An 18,580-nucleotide genomic window follows, 5' to 3' on the forward strand; every position below is an offset into this window, starting at 1 on the left:
ATTCACAGCACTACATAACGGGTTCTCACTCTGCGTGTGTTTCGCGCTGGATGACGGTCGTGCCGAGCGGTGCAGGTACAGAGGAGAAGTAGAAGAAGAGAAGAGGATGACATCATTTGCTAAGGGGGATGTTTTCATTTTCATCCTTAACACATACATTTTAAACCACAAACTACAGAGTATGTTTGGACATTATTTAACCTTGTAAAAGACGAACAAAAATTTTAGAATAACATTTCTTACTCCAAGTTTTAGGGGTGCTGAGCTCTTTTTTAGGGGTGCTGAAGCACCCCTAAAAAGGGGCTAGCCTCGCCTATGTTGTACATCATGATATCTTATGCATATTATATGAACAGAAAAGAGACTTTATTTAAAAGTATTGTTGTTAAATACTGTAGACGTCGATCTGATCACAATCCATGTGAAAACAGCTTATATTTAACAAAAGAAAATGACATGTATGAGTAGTGAACGGTATATGACGGTTAAGCCCCGCCCCTCACTTCCTGTTCTGCGGATCTGCAGCTGGACACTATTGTCTCAGTAGAGCTTGTGTCAGGATTAGGGCTCTGTAAACAGCATTTCTCTAAATATCTTCTGGATTTCTGCATGTGTAAGTAATGGATGATGGGATGATTTTCTCCTGATTATAATCACACTCTTCATGTCTCTTCATTTCCACAGAAACTGATCCCAAGACCAGGAATGACTTCCTACAATGTAAGTCACTGAGAAAACAAGCAGAGAAACTCACTGAGTGTGTTCATGTTCTTCCTGGAGAAGGAGAAAGAAAACATGACAGAAGAGTTTTAGAGTTGATCATGATAATGATGATTTAAACAGGATTAAACTGAGACACTGATGATATACTGAACATGAAGAGTTCAGATACATTAATAGATCAGATTGATCATTCCTGATTGTGATGTGTTTTATCTCCATCAGATTCCCTTCGGATCACTCTGGATCTGAACACAGTGAGTGAACGCCTCCGTCTGTCTGAGAGGAACACAGTGATTACTTACACTGACACAGATCAGTCGTATCCTGATCATCCAGACAGATTTGATGTGCATGCTCAGGTGTTGTGTAGAGAGAGTGTGAGTGGACGCTGTTACTGGGAGATTGAGTGGAGTGGAGATGGTGTGGATGTAGCAGTGTCATATAAGAGCATCAGCAGGAAGGGAGGGGGTGATGAGTGTGTGTTTGGATCTAATGATCAGTCCTGGAGTTTGTTCTGCTCTTCCTGACAGATTACTCATTCAGACACAATAACATACGAGACTGTTCTCCCTGTAAAGCCCATCATCAGTACAGTAGACAGTGAATTGGGTATCACTATAGAATAGGAGTGAATGATGATGATGATGATGAGGAGGAGGAGGAGAATCACTATAGAGTAGGAGTGTATGTGGATCACAGTGCAGGAACTCTGTCCTTCTACAGCGTCTCTGGAGACACAATGATCCTCATCCACACAGTCCAGACCACATTCACTCAACCGCTCTATCCTGGGTTTTGGGTTATTAATGGATCAGTGAAACTGTGTTGATGAATCAGAACATAGAGACTCTACCCATAATGCTTTGAGCTCATGATGAATCAGTGGCTGTGTCTGAAACCGCCTACTCAATGAGTGTCAATTTCAATAAGTACTTACTTAACGAGCGCTAAAAGAGTAGGTACTTAACAGCCCAATCTCGTTGAGTATGAATGAGATCCGGATATAATCCGCCATGTTGACGTTATCATGTGTCCTACGATGTTATCACAAGTGCAACAACTTAAAGATATGAGTGACAGGTGTAATTCTTCTATCTGTAAATATCTTTTTCTCTACTATATTGATTAAACTTTGTGTTGAAGAAACAGCTGCCAGTAATTTTGTGATTGTAGTTCGACTAATATATTTTGGGTTCAGTTAAGTTCTCAGCAGGTGACTCCGCGCCGGATCCGTTTTCAAACCGGCAAATCCGCGTTACAGTCACCTCCGTTTCACTGCTCTAATACGGATCCGGCCCGGTCCCGGGTTCAGTGGGCGGGAACAACAGTCGCAAAGCAGATTCGGCCCGTATCTGTGGAAACGAGCGCGTGAATCTTTTTCTGGAGTTTAGAAGAGGAGGCGAGACAGGACTAACTGCAGAACCGCAGATCCGTACGCCATGACAGTCTGAGGACGACAGCACCAGACCAACAGCCTGAGGGCGGAAGTGGGCGGAGCCAATTTATCTTCATAGCCATTGATCCATTTGAGCTTTTTAAAGTTTAAAACCATGTTAATGTCAAATATTGTATTAAAACAATCTAACTGAAATGATAGATAGATACTTGTATTGTGTTAATAGCTTAATCATACACACACAAACACATAAGTTACGAGATATATATATAGCCTATGTGTGTGTATTAAAGCCCCCCTTGTAACCTTTTAATATTTTAAAAGTTCATCAATTTGTTTTATGTCTTAAATAATTAACTGAATATAAATTGAACACAAAGCTTAAAATTATAAACATTTATTAATTTGTCATAAAATGTATATTTTACTCAGGTATTTCAGAATGAACCATTGTTTTTCATGATATATAATACGCATTACACGGTTGTACACTAGATTGCATGAATTAAGCAAATTCAGACCCATCAAACCCAAAAACAAAACACAAAAGTTATTTAATTTTAATAAAATGTACTTTTCCCCCTAAGTAGCAAAAGCATTATATAGCTACTAGCTTACAAGAACTCATTAAGAAAAATGTCCATATCATCCTTAATTTGTAAGCGAAACACTAAAGGCTCTTTGGCCAGTTGTGTGTCATCATCCGTTTCAGCCTGTGAAAGTTGAAGAAGGGCTTTTCCTGGTCTTCCTCTTTCAATATCAGAAAGCACGGCTCTTCCACTAAACCCTTGAAGACTTTTGGTTGTTGTGCAGCGCAGAGATCATGTGATCCACGGCTCCTTCATGAGAGAAGGGAACAAACAAATGGGATGAAATGTTAGAGGTGTATTTAACAACACTTTGTGTTGTAGTCAGGATGCAGCACGGCATGTATAATAAAGTTCTGACATTCCGTTTTTCTCATGTTTATATACTGAAGACATAAATCATACTCTGTCACTAATGAAATCAATCATGTTCAGTATTAATTTATTTTTGTTTAAAAAAGGCAAGCAATTCACTTAACCCCGGGTTATTGTCGCTCTAAACACCACTTTTAACCCTGGGTAAAGTAACGCTCCACATATTACTTGTATATTTACATGCTTTTCACAGTCACAGAAACACTGTGCATTGAATATGAAAAGAAAATTCAGCAATGGAAATAAAACAACAACAAATGCAACAATTTCAGTGCAGAAAATACTGTTTAATTCTTTTATAGTCTGAAATGTCCATTCAGGATAAACTTGATAGTGAAGTTGGCTATATGTAATGAGGATGTGCAATGCCTGAGCATTTATGTAAACATATTGTGTGCTTTGTTCATCCAATCAGTGACACTGACACTGCAAATATGCAAATAAGGATGTTCACCAGGGTTTAGTAATGTACAGTGTGAAACGCTGCGTATGAATACTCAGGATTAATAGTTAACCTCAGGTAAATGATGATCAGTGTCAAACGTGAATCAAGATGACCCAGGATTCTGTTTACCTGGGGTTAACAATCACCCAGGGTTAACTATTTAAAGTATGAAAAGCCCTCATATATGTTTTTCATTCTAATGAAAAGAGAAGTTCATACATTTTTAAAAACTTTTAACTTTCCCTTCTTTTTCTCACCATTAACATGAAGATCCCACACAGCCGGTCAACTGTTTCTAAAACAATACAATATTATTAAGTTATTCCTGAACAGATGTGACAGATAAAACAACACACCATCTGTATAAGCAGCTTATGTGTTTATGATGGATCCGAAATGGTTTATATTCATTTATGCATGTTCATTTATTCATATTCTATGTACTCATTTATCATTAATCATTTTTAAATCTTTTTATCATCATTTATTGGTTATGAATTTTAATGTTACTTATGATCTCAAGTATTCATATCATCTTACTCGGGTTACTCACATATAATCACTTATATTCAAGAAGAACCATATATTTACTCCATATTATGCTCTTTTGTTGTTTTGATCTCCATTGTGTTATTTTACCTGTTGAACTGTATGACTTTGATGTTCCAAGTGAACTTTAAGTTTCTGGGTAAAAGAGGGTTTGGTATCTTTGTGGTTGAGTTGGGTTTCTGCCAAAATTTTACCAAAGCGTAAATGTTCTAGAATGGATCACATGATGTACTTTTTCTGCAATAATATTTTGTATTTTTGTATTCAAATGAAAGGGAATTTTTTTTTTGTTAAATGTTAACTTGTTATTGTAATATTCCGAAGAAGGTGTTACCCCACCCATTTAGATGCTATTTTGGGGTGTTTATGCTCTGTTTGATAATGTCAATTGTCACGAGATCACAAAATTATCCAATGATTGTCAGAATAGCAGGAAACCATCAAATGTCATGAATTTCTTTAAAAACTCCGAGCCATGGAAAGGTTCATTTTGACCTTTCTTATCTATCCAAAACAAGACCTCCGAATGTGATGTAAGTTTTTCCAATCTTTGGGGTATAAAACTTGGCTCATTCTCTCAATTGGTACCTTTTTTCCTGCTATCTTGATTGCATCTTGCTGTCTCGTTGGCGCCATTTCTAATGATTTTCTTGCAAATTACTATACTCAGATTTCGGAATGCTCTTATCGTAAATGTTCGATTTCAGATTTTAATTTTTACCTTTTGGTTTTATTAAACATTTCTATTATTGATTGGAACTTGCGTGTGAGATTAATTTTAATTGGAAATGAATAAATAATTTTTCTTCAACGTCATTACGGCCTGGACCTCAGTTTTTGCATCAGTTTATGAAAGTCTTATGAAACGAACCTTGTTTTTGATCAGCTTCCACTGTCCTGGGGTGATTCTGCTTGTCAGTTTACTGCATTGCAAAATCAAGACAGAAAAACTTAAATATATAATCATAAAAAATTGCATAAAAGAGACAAGTTTTGTTGTTCTAAAGTCAAAATCACTACTTACTGCATTGCAAAAACAACATTTTAAATCCAGAATACAAAAGAAACGTCCATACCTCCATGAACAACAGCCTTTCTGAAGTGAATCTGAAGGTGTTCACTCGACCCGTGCCGTCTGGTCGGTTTAAGAGCACTGGACAGTGGAAACTGTTGCAGCACGTTTTGCATCGCAGTAAATGAAGTAAAGCGGAGCATCTCCCAACACTAATATGCCTCTAAACACTGGTCGGTATTGTTAAATGTGACCAATGAAATAAAATACAGCACCAACAACAAGTAAAATCACAAACCATGAATATGTAAACACCCAGGAGAAAAAATACTATAGTGAATATAGTCTTTCTGAACCATACTATAGTACATTTTTGTATACTGTATATATGACAGTATTTACAACACAATTGTGACACTTCAACTATAGTGAACTGTTATAAATACTGAAGTATACTTTAGTTTTTACTACAGTAAACTGTAGTGTATATTCTAGTATAATATACCCTAATGTGGTAGAAAACTTATATCCCACCATCTGTGTGTCTCAGGATTCATTAGGTTTGATCGTGACATTCAGCAGATACACATCTATTTATTTATTTATTTTGAAAGGGAATAATTGGAAAAACAGTACGTGTGTATAATAATACAAGAACTGCATTTTATGGGTATCTGAGAGCGTCATTTTGTCCAATGAGAGCTGTGAACTTTGACCCCTGGAGTTCAAGGGGTGGAGCTAGAGAAAAAAGAACAGCGAATGCAGTTTCACAGGCAAATATCTGAGAAAACTGTGAAAGTTTTCATAATCATATGGGTTGATGACTTGATTATTGCTGCCAGTGATGTGAATGTGCTTAAAAATGTGAAAGAGATGCTCATGTCAAAGATTAAAATGAAGGACTTGGGGAAGTTAACACATTTTCTTGGCATCGATTATGTACAAGATCGTGTTAAAATGTCACAACACAGAGATTTGACATGAAAAGTTGTAAGTCCAGAGCCCTGCGAACAAAGACTAGACTATAGAGATGATGCTGAGATAATGAGAGATGTCAGAAAATACAGGGAGGCAGCAGCTTGATCCACCTGACGACATGTACAAGACCAGACCTAAGATCTGGAGTAACTGTCACAATACTTTACGAAGCCAACCACAGAGCAGAGGAATATGTCAAGCATGTTTTAAGATATCTGAAAGGCACCCAAGACAAAGAACTGTGCTACAGGAAAGCTGCGAATGAGAACTTGATGCATGCGGACGGTGACGTGAACTGGGCAGCTGACGTAAGTGATGGACGAAGCACTACGGGTTCCTGCATTAGCCTGAACAGGACTTTGTGGACAATAAATCAATCGATGTCTTCTTCAAGAATGAACTATTTTTATGCGACATTTTATACTCTTGTATTTGATTGATTTTTGTAATTTTCTAAGCTTTTTTTTATGGGAATTAATGGGAATAAACAGGGAATTTGTAAAATTGCAGGTTAGCTTATAACAGGGTACTTAAATGTAGTTGAAAAGAAGATCTTGAGGCATAATTTTGGTTAAAACGACCAGATTTAATGCCGTTTTAGGTGAATTTTTACCCTGATTCCTCAATCACAGTCACATGACCTACTGCAGGGATATTGAGGACACACCCCCTGTGCCCCCCCAGACCATAACATGAACATTTGATTAAAAATACAGAAATAACTGTAATATTGTGAAACATAACTACAATTTAAATCTTCTGTTCTCTATGTGAATATATAGTGAAATATCATTCATTCCTGTGATCAATTTCAGCATCATTTCTCCAGTCTTCAGTGTCACATGACCCTTCAGAAATCATTCTGATATGATGATTTGATGCTCAATTATTAATGTTGAATCAGTTGTGCTGCTTAATATTTTTATAACCTGTGATACTCTTTTCAGGATTCTTTGATGAATAAAAATGTAAAGAACAGCATTTATTTAAAATAGAAATCTTTTGTAACAATATACACTACTGTTCAAAATTTTGGGGTCAGTCATATTTTCTTTCTTTTGTGAAAGAAATTAAAACTTTTATTCAGCAAGGATGTGTGAAATTGTTAAAAAAAGTGATAGTAAAGATTTATATTGTTAGAAAAGATTTCTATTTTGAATAAATTCTGTTCTTTTTTAACTTTTTATTAATCAGTGAATCCTGAAAATAGTATTACAGGTTCCAGAAAAATACAAAAAAATTCATTCATCAGCACAACTGTTTCCAACATTGATAATAACTGAGTATCAAATCATCATATTAGAATGATTTCTGAAGGATCATGTGACACTGAAACAAATAAATAAATGCTGCAATAAAAATATATTTATTTTACATATTTACAAAATTAGAATTTATTGAATGCAAAAAATAAATAACTTATTTCATGTTATGACCAAACAAAATGTTTATATTACATTATACCTTTTATATAAATATTATAAATTTATATAAATATCCCAAAATTTCCAATTAATTCTCATAAATACCCATAAATTCTCATAAATGCCCGTAAATTTCCAAAAATCCCCAGGTTAAGTTCCCATGGAAAGTTTCTGGAAATTTACTGGAAACTTTCCGCCCCTTTGAAACCCTAGTGAAGTTAGAGAATTACATTGTTTGTTTGTTTTTTCATTTATTTTTGGTTATGGTTATTATTGTGATTTATTGTTTGTGGCTTTGTGTGTTCCTTTAAATGATCAAATAATTAAATTCACAAAGGAAAAATACACAAGACAAGAGAGTTTGGAGAAGAATAAGTACATTTATTGATATTTAATAATTTTGTGTGATTTCCTGTGGGAAAAATTGTTTTTCCCTGTGAGGGATTTGTAATTTCAAATTTAAAGGTGAAGATTTTTTATTTCTAAATAGAAAGCATAAATCTGACACTATGAAGTGAATATCTGAGATCTGGGTTTGTGATGAACAGAAATTAAGTAACTTTAGAAATGTGTCTCTCACCAGGTCATCGTTCATTTGGAAGTTCCTCTAGACATAATTCTCACATTTGAGCCATATTTATTGGTGAGAGAGCTACATTATAATACACCTGAATGAAGCTGATCTCCATCAACACAAACAGAGCAGATACACACACTGATCTATATGAGGATCAGGATCATTTCAGAACTCCACACTTTTCCATACTCAAATTTCCAGACCTCCTTCAAACGATTTCTGCCATTGGTCACCCTCGGCCTCCTTTTCTATGTTTTCTGTGCTTCATGTTTGTAGTCCGGGTCCTACAGTCTTTCAGTGATTTTAAATTAGTGTTTGATTGTTGTAATAAAGTTTTGTATGTAGTATTCACATACCTGTAAAACCACATACCCGTGTGAAATTATTGTAGACTGAAGAAATGTGAACATGTACAGGTATATTTTTTTCAAGAATAAACACGTTTATAAGCAGTATGCAGATGACATAGCCTTATTACCACACAGAACATAAATAATAATCTTTCTGCCTCTAGCGTTACAAGGGAAGTCACTCGACACATGCATACCCAAGTTAGAAAGCGTGTCGTTCTTTCTGTGTCTCCGCTTTCATGCGGATCATTACGACATGCTATGAATGTAACAATGCGAACGAGCACAGCTCCGTCTCTAACAAATGCGTGCGACTGCACTGTACGGCTCTGCTGATGAATGTGAAGAGCAAAAGAGTATGATTATACACCCAACGACATCAAAATGCATAAAACGATGAAAATAATTCAATTCAATTCACATTTATTTGTATAGCGCTTTTCACAATACTTATCGTTTCAAAGCAGCTTTACAGAGAATGCATGTCAACATTACAATATAAGAAGAATGCAGTTAGCAAATAATGTAATAATTTGTGCAATTAATTTACAAACACTGTTAGCATTTAATTTTAAGGTAGAAGCAATGAGCTCCTGGAAAAATGAAATACATCAACAATAATTAGGATATATAGAAATTTGGGAATGTGCATGTTGCATCTTCTGAAGTCCTCACAGGAGTTGGCACAGTCTCTTCATAGGTGTTGGTCATCTGAGGTCTTCTTAAGAGGCTGGATCCAAACTGAAGCTGATGGACGGGTGTCCCGAGGTAAAACAGAAAAGCAAAAGGAGAATAATTAGCGTAGCTGCTGTTCATAACATTAAGCAAAGATAGTCATGTGCAGTTGATCTGATATGAGATGCATTATGTGAAACGCTTGGCTAAAGAGATGCGTCTTTAATCTAGATTTAAACTGGGTGAGCGAGTCTGAGCCCCGAACATTATCAGGAAGGCTATTTCCAGAGTTTAGGAGCCAAATGTGAAAATGCTCTCCCTCCTTTAGTGGACTTAGCTATCCTAGGTACAACCAGAAGTCCAGAGTTTTGTGATCTTAAAGAGCGTGAAGGATTGTAGGGCGATAGAAGATCGGTTAAGTACACAGGAGCTAAACCATTTAGAGCCTTATAGGTCATTAGCAATACTTTATAATCGATACGGAACTTAATAGGGTAACCAGTGTAGAGATGATAAAATTGGTGTTATATGATCATATTTTCTTGACCTGGTAAGAACTCTAGCAGCTGCATTTTGTACTAATTGTAGCTTATTTATTGAGGAAGCAGGACAACCAGCTAATAATGCATTACAGTAATCTAGTCGAGACGTCATGAACGCATGAACTAACTTTTCTGCATCAGAAATAGATAACATATTCCGAATCTTAGCAATGTTTCTGAGGTGGAAGAAGGCTGTTTTTGTAACATATGAAATATGATTTTCAAAGGACAAGTTGCTGTCTAATATAACACCCAGGTCTTTAACTGTCGAGGATGGAGTAACAGTACATCCTTCTAAATGCAGATTGTAGTCTGAGAGATTCTGTGTACAGGTTTTTGGCCCAATAAGTAATACTTCAGTCTTATCTGAATTTAATAGAAGAAAATTACTAGTCATCCAATGTTTTACTTCTTTAACACACTCTGTCAGTTTGGATAATTTAGAGATTTCATCTGGTTGTGTTGAAATATATAACTGAGTATCATCGGCATAGCAGTGGAAACTAATGCCATGTTTTCTGTCTTTCCACGCGATTCTGAAGACCTCTAAACGAGTTTGTCTCCATTTGCGTTCTAGATTACGAGCTTCTCTTTTGATAGCGTGAGTAATACTGTTGTACCATGGTACAATATTTTTCTCTCTAACCTTTTTAAATCTCATCGGTGCAACAGTATCTAATGTACTAGTGAAAATGGTGCACATGCTGCTAGTCATTTTCTCGAGATCATGTGTGTGTTTAGGTACGATGAGCAGCTGAGACAGATCAGGCAGGTTATTTGTGAATTTATCTATAGTTGTCGGGAGAATTGTTCTGCCTAGTCGATATTGCGGCGCAATTTGACAAATATCATCATGCAGTACGCATGTTACAAGATAGTGATCAGAGACGTCATCACTTTGCGGTAGAATTTCTATATCGGTTGGATTGATTCCATGTGATATAATTAAATCTAGTGTATGATTAAGACGGTGAGTGGGTCCAGTGACGTTTTGTTTGACCCCAAATGAGTTTAGTAAATCTGTAAACGCAGCCCCTAACGCATCATTTGTATTGTCTACATGAATGTTAAAATCTCCAACAATCAGCGCTTTATCAACGTTGACCAATAGGTCTAAGAGAAAGTCTGCAAACTCTTTTAGGAAATCAGCATAAGGCCCTGGAGGTCTATAAACGGTAGCCAAAGCAAGAGATAGTAGCGACTTTTTACTTATATCTATATTTATTTTTATTGTTAGACCTCACTATTCGGGGAATAGACACAGTTTCTATAGACTGTACTACACTCACATTTCTATCAATTAAGTGGGCAGAACACAGACTGTGATTTGAGGTTTGACTTACTAGTCATATGGTGCAAAGCGTCTTGGAGATGTTCTCCGACAGAAGATCAGCTCCGATGCTGCTGGGGTGCAGGCCATCAGCACGGAAGAGCCTAGGACGCTCCCAGAAAAGATTCCAATTATTTACAAAGAGCAGCTTCTGTTCATTACACCAAGACATCAACCATTCATTTAAAGCAAATAATCTACTGAACCTTTCATGTCCTCATCGGTACGTCGGAAGCGGTCCGGACACGATGATCCTCGTCATGGGCGATGAGGCTCGTACCGTCTCGATCAGGCTCCTGAAGTCCTGCTTCAGCACCTCCGTCTGCCGCAGCCTGGTGTCGTTCACCCCCGCGTGCAGCACTACAGCTCCGATGGTCTCAGCACCGTTGAGGATCGCGGGAACCTGCGCAGCGACATCGAGAACACGAGCACCAGGAAAACAGTGACTGCGCACCTTACCTTTGGCTGTGGTAGCGTGGACGTGGCGGACGATGTCGTGTCGAGACCTCGAAGATCGGGGGCGGCGGAGGAGGAGAGGTCCTGGTCCGAGGCCTGGCTCGCGTCTTCCGCTGCTGAAGCACCCAAGGTCCCAGGTGAGACGGCGCCGGAGTGAACGAGGGCTGGGATGAACGCGTTCTGGGAGCTCGGGCCCTGTGCAGAGAAACACACGGCGTAGAGGAAGCAGGAGTGTTAATATCGCGCTGTAAACTTACCGGGGAGCGGTGAGCGTCAGCACGGGAAGTTTCCAGCACTGTCTGCCGCTCGTGTAGCTCGGCCTGCTTCTCGAGAAGGGTCCGAATCTGTCGCTCCACGGCCTCCAGCTCCAAATGCACCGCATGCAGCTCAAACGTGTCCTCACCTGCACACAAAGGTAGAGAAACATCCGATACACTCGCCATTAGAGTAGATGAAACAATAATATAGTGAGAGAGAAGAGTACAAACGCTAGAATGACCACGCCGTTACTGCTAGCGGGCTAAAGCTAATAGCGAATGTTCGGGAAGTCGGATAAAACTAGCGATATCAAGGCAATCCAAGTGTTTTATATATGAAATAATGTAGGCGATGTGTTCCCTCGGCGTAAAAGAGAGAATGATCTGTTATAAATTTGATATTAAGAGAAAAAACAAGCAATTAGGAAATCAGCTCGACGGAGCTCTGGCTCAAACAGCGCGGCAGCAACAAACGGGAAATGACGTCAAAACCAATCTCGATATAGCATACTTATCACTGAGATGAGGTGGCTGTTGTAATGATGACGAGAGAGTATTGAAGATTGCTTTGATGATAGCTAGGCCCTTTGATGATATTGCTGAAACGAAATTCGAAAATAGAATCCGTGGGTGGACCTGCACACTTCTGAAATTTGAGACGGTGAATACGATCACTCTCATAGTGCGACCGCTTCAATGAACGTTCAAAATGATAGGCTAACCTGAACTCAAATGACACTGAAACATTATATCCCATCTAAAATGAACATTTTCACATTGTAGTACATCGGACTACCGCTAACATCGTCTGTGTGAATATTTAGATAATCACAATTATAGGCCTGTTCATGCATCGTGAGGAACGTCAGCATCATCAACTGTGAACTGAACTCTGGCGATGGTATCTGTGAACACGATAGTGGGTGGGAACAGAACTTATATACTCAGGTGACGTGTAATGATTGGCTAGATAATGAGCAATGACGTGCATTAGAGTCTTCCGGCTAGAACTTCCGCTAAAGCTCCCATTTCCATCGTCAATCTGACCAGCGGTGTGAGCCCTCGACATCAGCGGGCGAGGGAGTCATGAAAACGGACAACGAGTGAGGAACTTTCAACTCCCACCCGGTACCTTCATCAACATCATCGCTGGTTTTGAACAGCACTATTGACTGTGTCATAATAACCGCCACTCTGTCGAGTTCCTTACTACCACCATCACCGTGAAGCTCAGCCAGACCTTCAGCCCTCCTGCTGCTGAAAGTCAACAGCCCTGCAGTGCCCGTGCGAGAGGATCCTGTGGCTCCACCTCCCGCCTACAGTCTTTTCGCTCCATCTCAGCCTGTTGACCTGTCGGCTCCTCGGGTATTCTGTCTTCGCCTTCGATGGTCGTCACCGCGGCATCACCGAGATCTCCAGTACCAGTGGTGTCGCTCATGTCTGCTTTCCATCTGCACCTGTGGATCCATTGGCCACGCCTCCATCGGTCGTCCCCCAGACGTTGCCTCCCTCATGTCGCAGGTTTGGGGTCGGTGCTAGCAGACTATCTCTGCCACCAGGAGATCGTCGTCCACTCACCACCATGCTTTCACCTCATTCTCCTCGCCCTCCCTTACGGAACAAAAATATATGGAAATATACTGCAAAATATAATGCGATGTATTACATAATACATTTCCATATATGGGAAACTAGTGCTTATATTTTTCAATATACTGCAATAAATGCATTGACCATGTATGGCTATATATTGATGCATATAAAATATGTATAATTGAAGACAAAAATAGCATTACATTCATAAAGTTTTATCCTTTATTGTGTATATATATTGCACACGCATGTTCCCATATAAATGTGAATGTATCGTACACACATATATATCCACACATTCATGGAATGAGTAACAATCAGTGGTTACAACAGACTTCTAGTTCCCAGCATGCTTTGCTTGTGACTGTTAAAGGAAAGTAAATGTTAAAATTAAGTGCTATTTCATGTGTTTAGCTCAATATTGATATAGGGGGAGATCTGTTAGTGTTTAATTTTATATTATTTTGGAATTTAAAAGGTTTTCTGGTATGTGTGAGTTTTCCGGGTTACCATTGTGCTGAAGAGTAGAGTCTGTGGTGAGGTTTATGATTGGCTGAACACCATTAAAGGCAGGGTAGGTAAAAAATTTTGTTCCAAATTTGTTTAAACTTTCTATATATATCCATGCATAATTAAAATGTAAGAACTCTGATAAAAAGGGTATAAAAATCGAGTGACTCTAGACCGTTTAATCTGTATTAAACACAGCTCATTATTTCCATCCGGGACGAAACATAGGATTGGCTTAGGAGACTGTCACTCTCTCGCAACCATGGCAACCACCCTTTTGCCACACATGACCTGCCCACTTGCGCGCGCACGTTTGATTTGGGGAATTCAAGAGGCATGGATCCTAGAAATACCAAAACAATGGCAGAGAAACAGCAAGCTAAATTCACAGTACCGGCCTATGCAGTTAGTGAAGGCAAACCAGGCAAAAAAGGAAGACAGTAACAGTACAAGAAAAGGCAATGAACAAAAAGTCTTTGGATAAACAAAGAAATAAAACACGAGTTAATATCGGCGTGGCTCTCCAGCGATGGCGAGAACTGAGGGAACTCAAGGGGCTGAAAAGTGACTCCTTGATGGCTTTATTTCTGCTGGACAGGTAAATCTTTCTTTTTGTATTTTGAACATACATATTTTTTTGTTTATTTTTTCATGAAGCATGTGTCATTAGCACACGTAGCTGCGTAATATAGCTAACATAACATTACTTAGCGAGCCGTAGTAGAGACGATAAATAATCTATAGGCCTAGCTCAAGATGATAGCTATAGTGTTGAATTGTGCATAATTTTGCTTTAGATAACTAAATACATGTTTAACAGATAGTAGGCCTAACGTTACTCCGCATCTAGGAACTTTTCTTAGAACTATATTTACCCTCTGTCTAACTCTTTTACCATGTTCACCTGTAAGTTTACCTGCACGTTTTTTTTCGCCTTTGTTTTGTTTTTATATTCTCTACCTATGTTTACTGATGTCTTTATCTTGTATCTGTGTGTGTCGTACACACTTTGTTGTATGTGTGTGTTATTATTTTGTGTCTGCAATGCAGTTGTGAGTTGATATTTGAGTGTATGTTACTCTGTTTATCTGTAGAACAACGTATATGTTATGAATCTTACACGAAATTCATCTTCATCACAGTGTAAATGATGGTAATGGAAAAACGTGTATCATGCAACCTGTTTTTAGCTTTGCCTTATAGATAACTAACTCGTTAGCGAATTAAATTATGCTTATCTTCATAATTATAAAGTTATTTTTATTACATGTGATTCTGACATGATGTCACTACATGCACTGTGCTCCTTCCTCTCCGCTCGTCTCAGGTAAATAATGCGTCTTCCAGCTCAGTGGTCGGAGTCGCACGTTCATGCGTTTTGGGGGCGTGGCTTTGGAAGGAGCCCAGAAGGGAGGGGGTGGAGTGAATGGAAATAATGAGCTGTCTTTAAAACAGTCGTGAGAGGTCTACAGACACTCGATTTTTATACTTTCTTTTTCAGAGTACTTACATTTTAAATATGTATTGATATATAAATAAAGTTTAAACAAATTTTGAAAAAAAGTTTTTTATACATTTTTTACCTACCCTGCCTTTAAGACTATAATAACTTTATTGAAATAGTAACGGCTGTGCACGCTATAGCACAGTGATAGTCTCTCATGTTAGTAGAAATGTTAGTACATGCAGGTGTGCTTTTGTTAACTAACTTGAAAATATAAAACATTTAAAATGCAAATTATTATAAAATATAATAAATGTGTTACATAATATATTTTAACATATGTGTTTATACTGCATGAGTAAATCTATCTGCAATATATTATGCATGCAGTACCATATCTGATCACATATAAATCTATATATTATGAAGTATGTTACTGAATATAAAATTACATACATTATGATATATTAGTAAATATATTATCACATATTTTTCAATATATGAAAAGCAATTCCTTATGTATTATTCAATATATTGCAATATATGCATAGACCATATATGTATATATAATGATACATATAAAAAAAAAATATTGCAATCAAATCCAAAAAAAGGCACTATATTTTTACATATATTACCAAAACATTTTCCCATATAAATATAATATTGCATATATTTTGGGATATATAAACACATATATTATATATTCATGTTCAATATATTATTCAATGTATTCAAATATATAATATATTGGAAAATAAAAAGGGAAAATAATATATCACAATATATACATTGGTAAGTATATTTTCCTTTCGTAAGGGCTCCTCCTAAACCTGCTCCTTCTCCTTTCTACGGTGTGAGGCCACACCTTCTCGGGGTTTAGTTTTTTTAATGCACATTCAGCTTGTTTTCACTAGTCACACACATCTTCCCGCCACTCCTTTGTTTACCATGGTCACGTCATTATGAGTTCATTCTGTGTATCGTTTATCACCTTGTTATCTGCACTACTGAAGTTCCTGCTTCTCTGATGTTCTTTGTCCGGTCACGTTTCATTTATATGTGTGTGTATCCCTACTTATTATTAAAACCTTGTATTTTAACTTTACTCATCCTCGTCTTCGTCTGCCTGCCTACGCACCCATTGTGTGTGTGGATATTAAGCTACAATGCTGAAATAATTAATATTAGATCTTGCATGATTACCAATCTTATTCATATTAATGTTTTTCTGTATTTTTTACTAAGTTATTCTGGCAACTACAGCTACCTGACAGCCTGGTGGATGAAGCTGTTCTTCAGTCTAGTGGTTTGGGCCTGGAGGCTCCTCTTGGTGGCATGTTATCCGATCAGGCTGAATGGTGGCTTCTGGAGCGTTGCCCTTGAGCCACGTCTCTGTAAATATAAAGACAGCATTTTTTTGCACCAGTAAGACACTTGGGAGGAAATAAGGCATCAACAGAGAGGCCTGTAATGTGAGGGAGGTCTTCTTTAACTCTCCTTACTTCTGTTGTTGTTGTAAAAAACTGAAAAGTGATTATGTTCCCAAAGACAAGTACTTTTGTTTGAGAAATTTGGTGAGATTGTAAACTATCAATCCCATAGAAAAGAGGTCATGTCACTCCCAGCAATTCACATTAGCATAAGAAATCAAGGGTCTATCACATCTGCAAAGTAAAAAAGTGCAAAATGTGAAAAGCGTCTTACAAACAGACCAAAGAGCAGATGTTTCAGCTCAGGCTTTCTTCAGTGTTCATGGACCAAACAGCAACAGCACTCTACTATGAATAAAGTTCAACACGACAAAGTTTAATAACAAATCCAAACAGGCAATAGCAAACACACTTAGCACAAACAGTGATCGGAATGAGAATTAATGATTAATGGAGCACAGCTGATACATTTGATCTAATAATAACATGTGACTAATGAAACGCAAACTGAAGGTACATGAACTAAACTCTATAATTCTAGTGTGCAATGCATGTTTTGTTTTTCCAATGGTACAGTAAGGGACACATAATCATGTATATCATATGTGTAGATTTGCATGTGATCAATTGTTTAATTGTTGTAGTTTTTGCCAAAAATTGGCTGTGTAAAAAAATTACTTTTATATAATGAAGGACAAGCAGTACAATCTTTACAAGGAAAATGACCTTTATCCAGCAGATGTTGGACGGTCACGGATTCACAGCATGCCATTTCCCTCAAAGCAGAAGTGCAAGAAATGATTTTTGTGAACAAGAGTAAATAAGGAGCAACACAAGCTTCTGTAGAGGTCAAAGCCAGAACTAATAACAAAACAAAGCTGAATCATTTTACACTGCTAACCTGGAAGTCAGATAACAAACCAAAAGTACAAAACAACAGGAGAAAACGAATAAAAGAAAAAGCTCAGATTCAGCAATGAACAGGAGGAGCTGAACTGAGCAATACTAGTGCTTCACAACTAAAATCTGCTGCAAGATGATTCAGAAGGAATCGACAAGTGTCTTAGATTCAGGTAATTATGTACTAATACGTCTCTTTTGCTATAAGTTTGTCTCTGATAAAGTTTATCTTGTGTGTTCACAGCCGTTTATTGACATTCACTGTTAAAGGTCAATAGATAGTGTATGTGTGTGAATGTAACTCCAGGACAACTGCTGCGCTGGACTACAATCACATCGATGAACACAGTATTGGTCTACACCTGTTTAGAGGGATGAACCTAACAACCTGTGACAGTAAACATCAATGGTAAATTATCTATAATAAATGTATTGTGATCTATACCATGCCAATATGATCTTTTGATATAAATCTACCTTCATGTCTCAGGTACAGGAGACTGTGCAGAAAATCCAAAAGGTGAATGTGTTTAATAGTGCAACATTATTATTTATTAATACTGAGGTCAAAAGTGCTGCAGCCTATTTGGTATGAATCCCAGTGTAGCTGCCTTGAGGAAAAGGACTACATTCTGCTTCAGCTTTGCCAAGAAAAAGGACATTAAAGCCTGATGGCCCACCTAACGCACCATATACTGTGTGTCCCTGACCATCCTCAGAAACTGATGGATTGAGAAGCTCAGAGGTATCTGTCCTGCTTATCCAGCGCTCCGGCTGTGCTTCTGTGGGCATCTCTCTGCAGGGACACCAGTGTCCTGATGAAGCTGAAGGAAAGCTTGTCGCTTGTGTAGATAACATTATAGCTAATACTGAAACCTCTTGAAGGACTGACTGACCCTGTTGACTGAAGTCGAGGTCATTCACTGCAGACTAAAAAGAAAATAATATGATGTCAGACATTATGGGGGAAATAATATTTTATAGTGTACAATAAAAAAGCAAACAAACCTGTATCTCTGTAAAC

General features: G+C 37.7%; 1 protein-coding gene and 2 long non-coding RNA genes across 5 annotated transcripts in view; 1 reads left to right on the plus strand and 2 right to left on the minus strand.

Moving 5' to 3' along the window:
- LOC125246016 (neoverrucotoxin subunit beta-like) overlaps positions 1-1,292 on the plus strand; it is a 46,792-nt gene extending 45,500 nt beyond the window's left edge. The window contains exons 4-5 of the mRNA XM_048156860.1: positions 685-720; positions 946-1,292. Coding sequence (XP_048012817.1) covers positions 685-720; positions 946-1,250 — 341 coding nt within the window. The 3' untranslated portion in view covers positions 1,251-1,292. The remainder of the gene's footprint in view (positions 1-684; positions 721-945) is intronic.
- A 1,457-nt stretch (positions 1,293-2,749) lies between these two features.
- LOC125246051 lies at positions 2,750-5,034 on the minus strand. The gene is made up of 3 exons (XR_007179691.1): positions 4,947-5,034; positions 3,784-3,821; positions 2,750-2,958 (listed from the first exon to the last, which is right to left on the minus strand). It is a non-coding gene; the product is annotated as an uncharacterized LOC125246051 (long non-coding RNA).
- A 4,069-nt stretch (positions 5,035-9,103) lies between these two features.
- LOC125246052 lies at positions 9,104-17,271 on the minus strand. 3 transcript variants are annotated; one of them, XR_007179695.1, is made up of 4 exons: positions 16,939-17,256; positions 16,494-16,618; positions 10,977-13,287; positions 9,104-9,163 (listed from the first exon to the last, which is right to left on the minus strand). It is a non-coding gene; the product is annotated as an uncharacterized LOC125246052 (long non-coding RNA). The 3 variants fall into 3 exon arrangements; XR_007179694.1 differs by lacking the exon at positions 9,104-9,163 and having other exon boundaries at positions 10,090-13,287; positions 16,729-17,271; XR_007179692.1 differs by lacking the exon at positions 9,104-9,163 and having other exon boundaries at positions 10,090-13,287; positions 16,931-17,267.
- Positions 17,272-18,580: the final 1,309 nt, after the last annotated feature.

This window comes from Megalobrama amblycephala, linkage group LG14 (assembly GCF_018812025.1).
Source record: "Megalobrama amblycephala isolate DHTTF-2021 linkage group LG14, ASM1881202v1, whole genome shotgun sequence".
Classification (NCBI taxonomy): Eukaryota; Metazoa; Chordata; class Actinopteri; order Cypriniformes; family Xenocyprididae; genus Megalobrama; species Megalobrama amblycephala.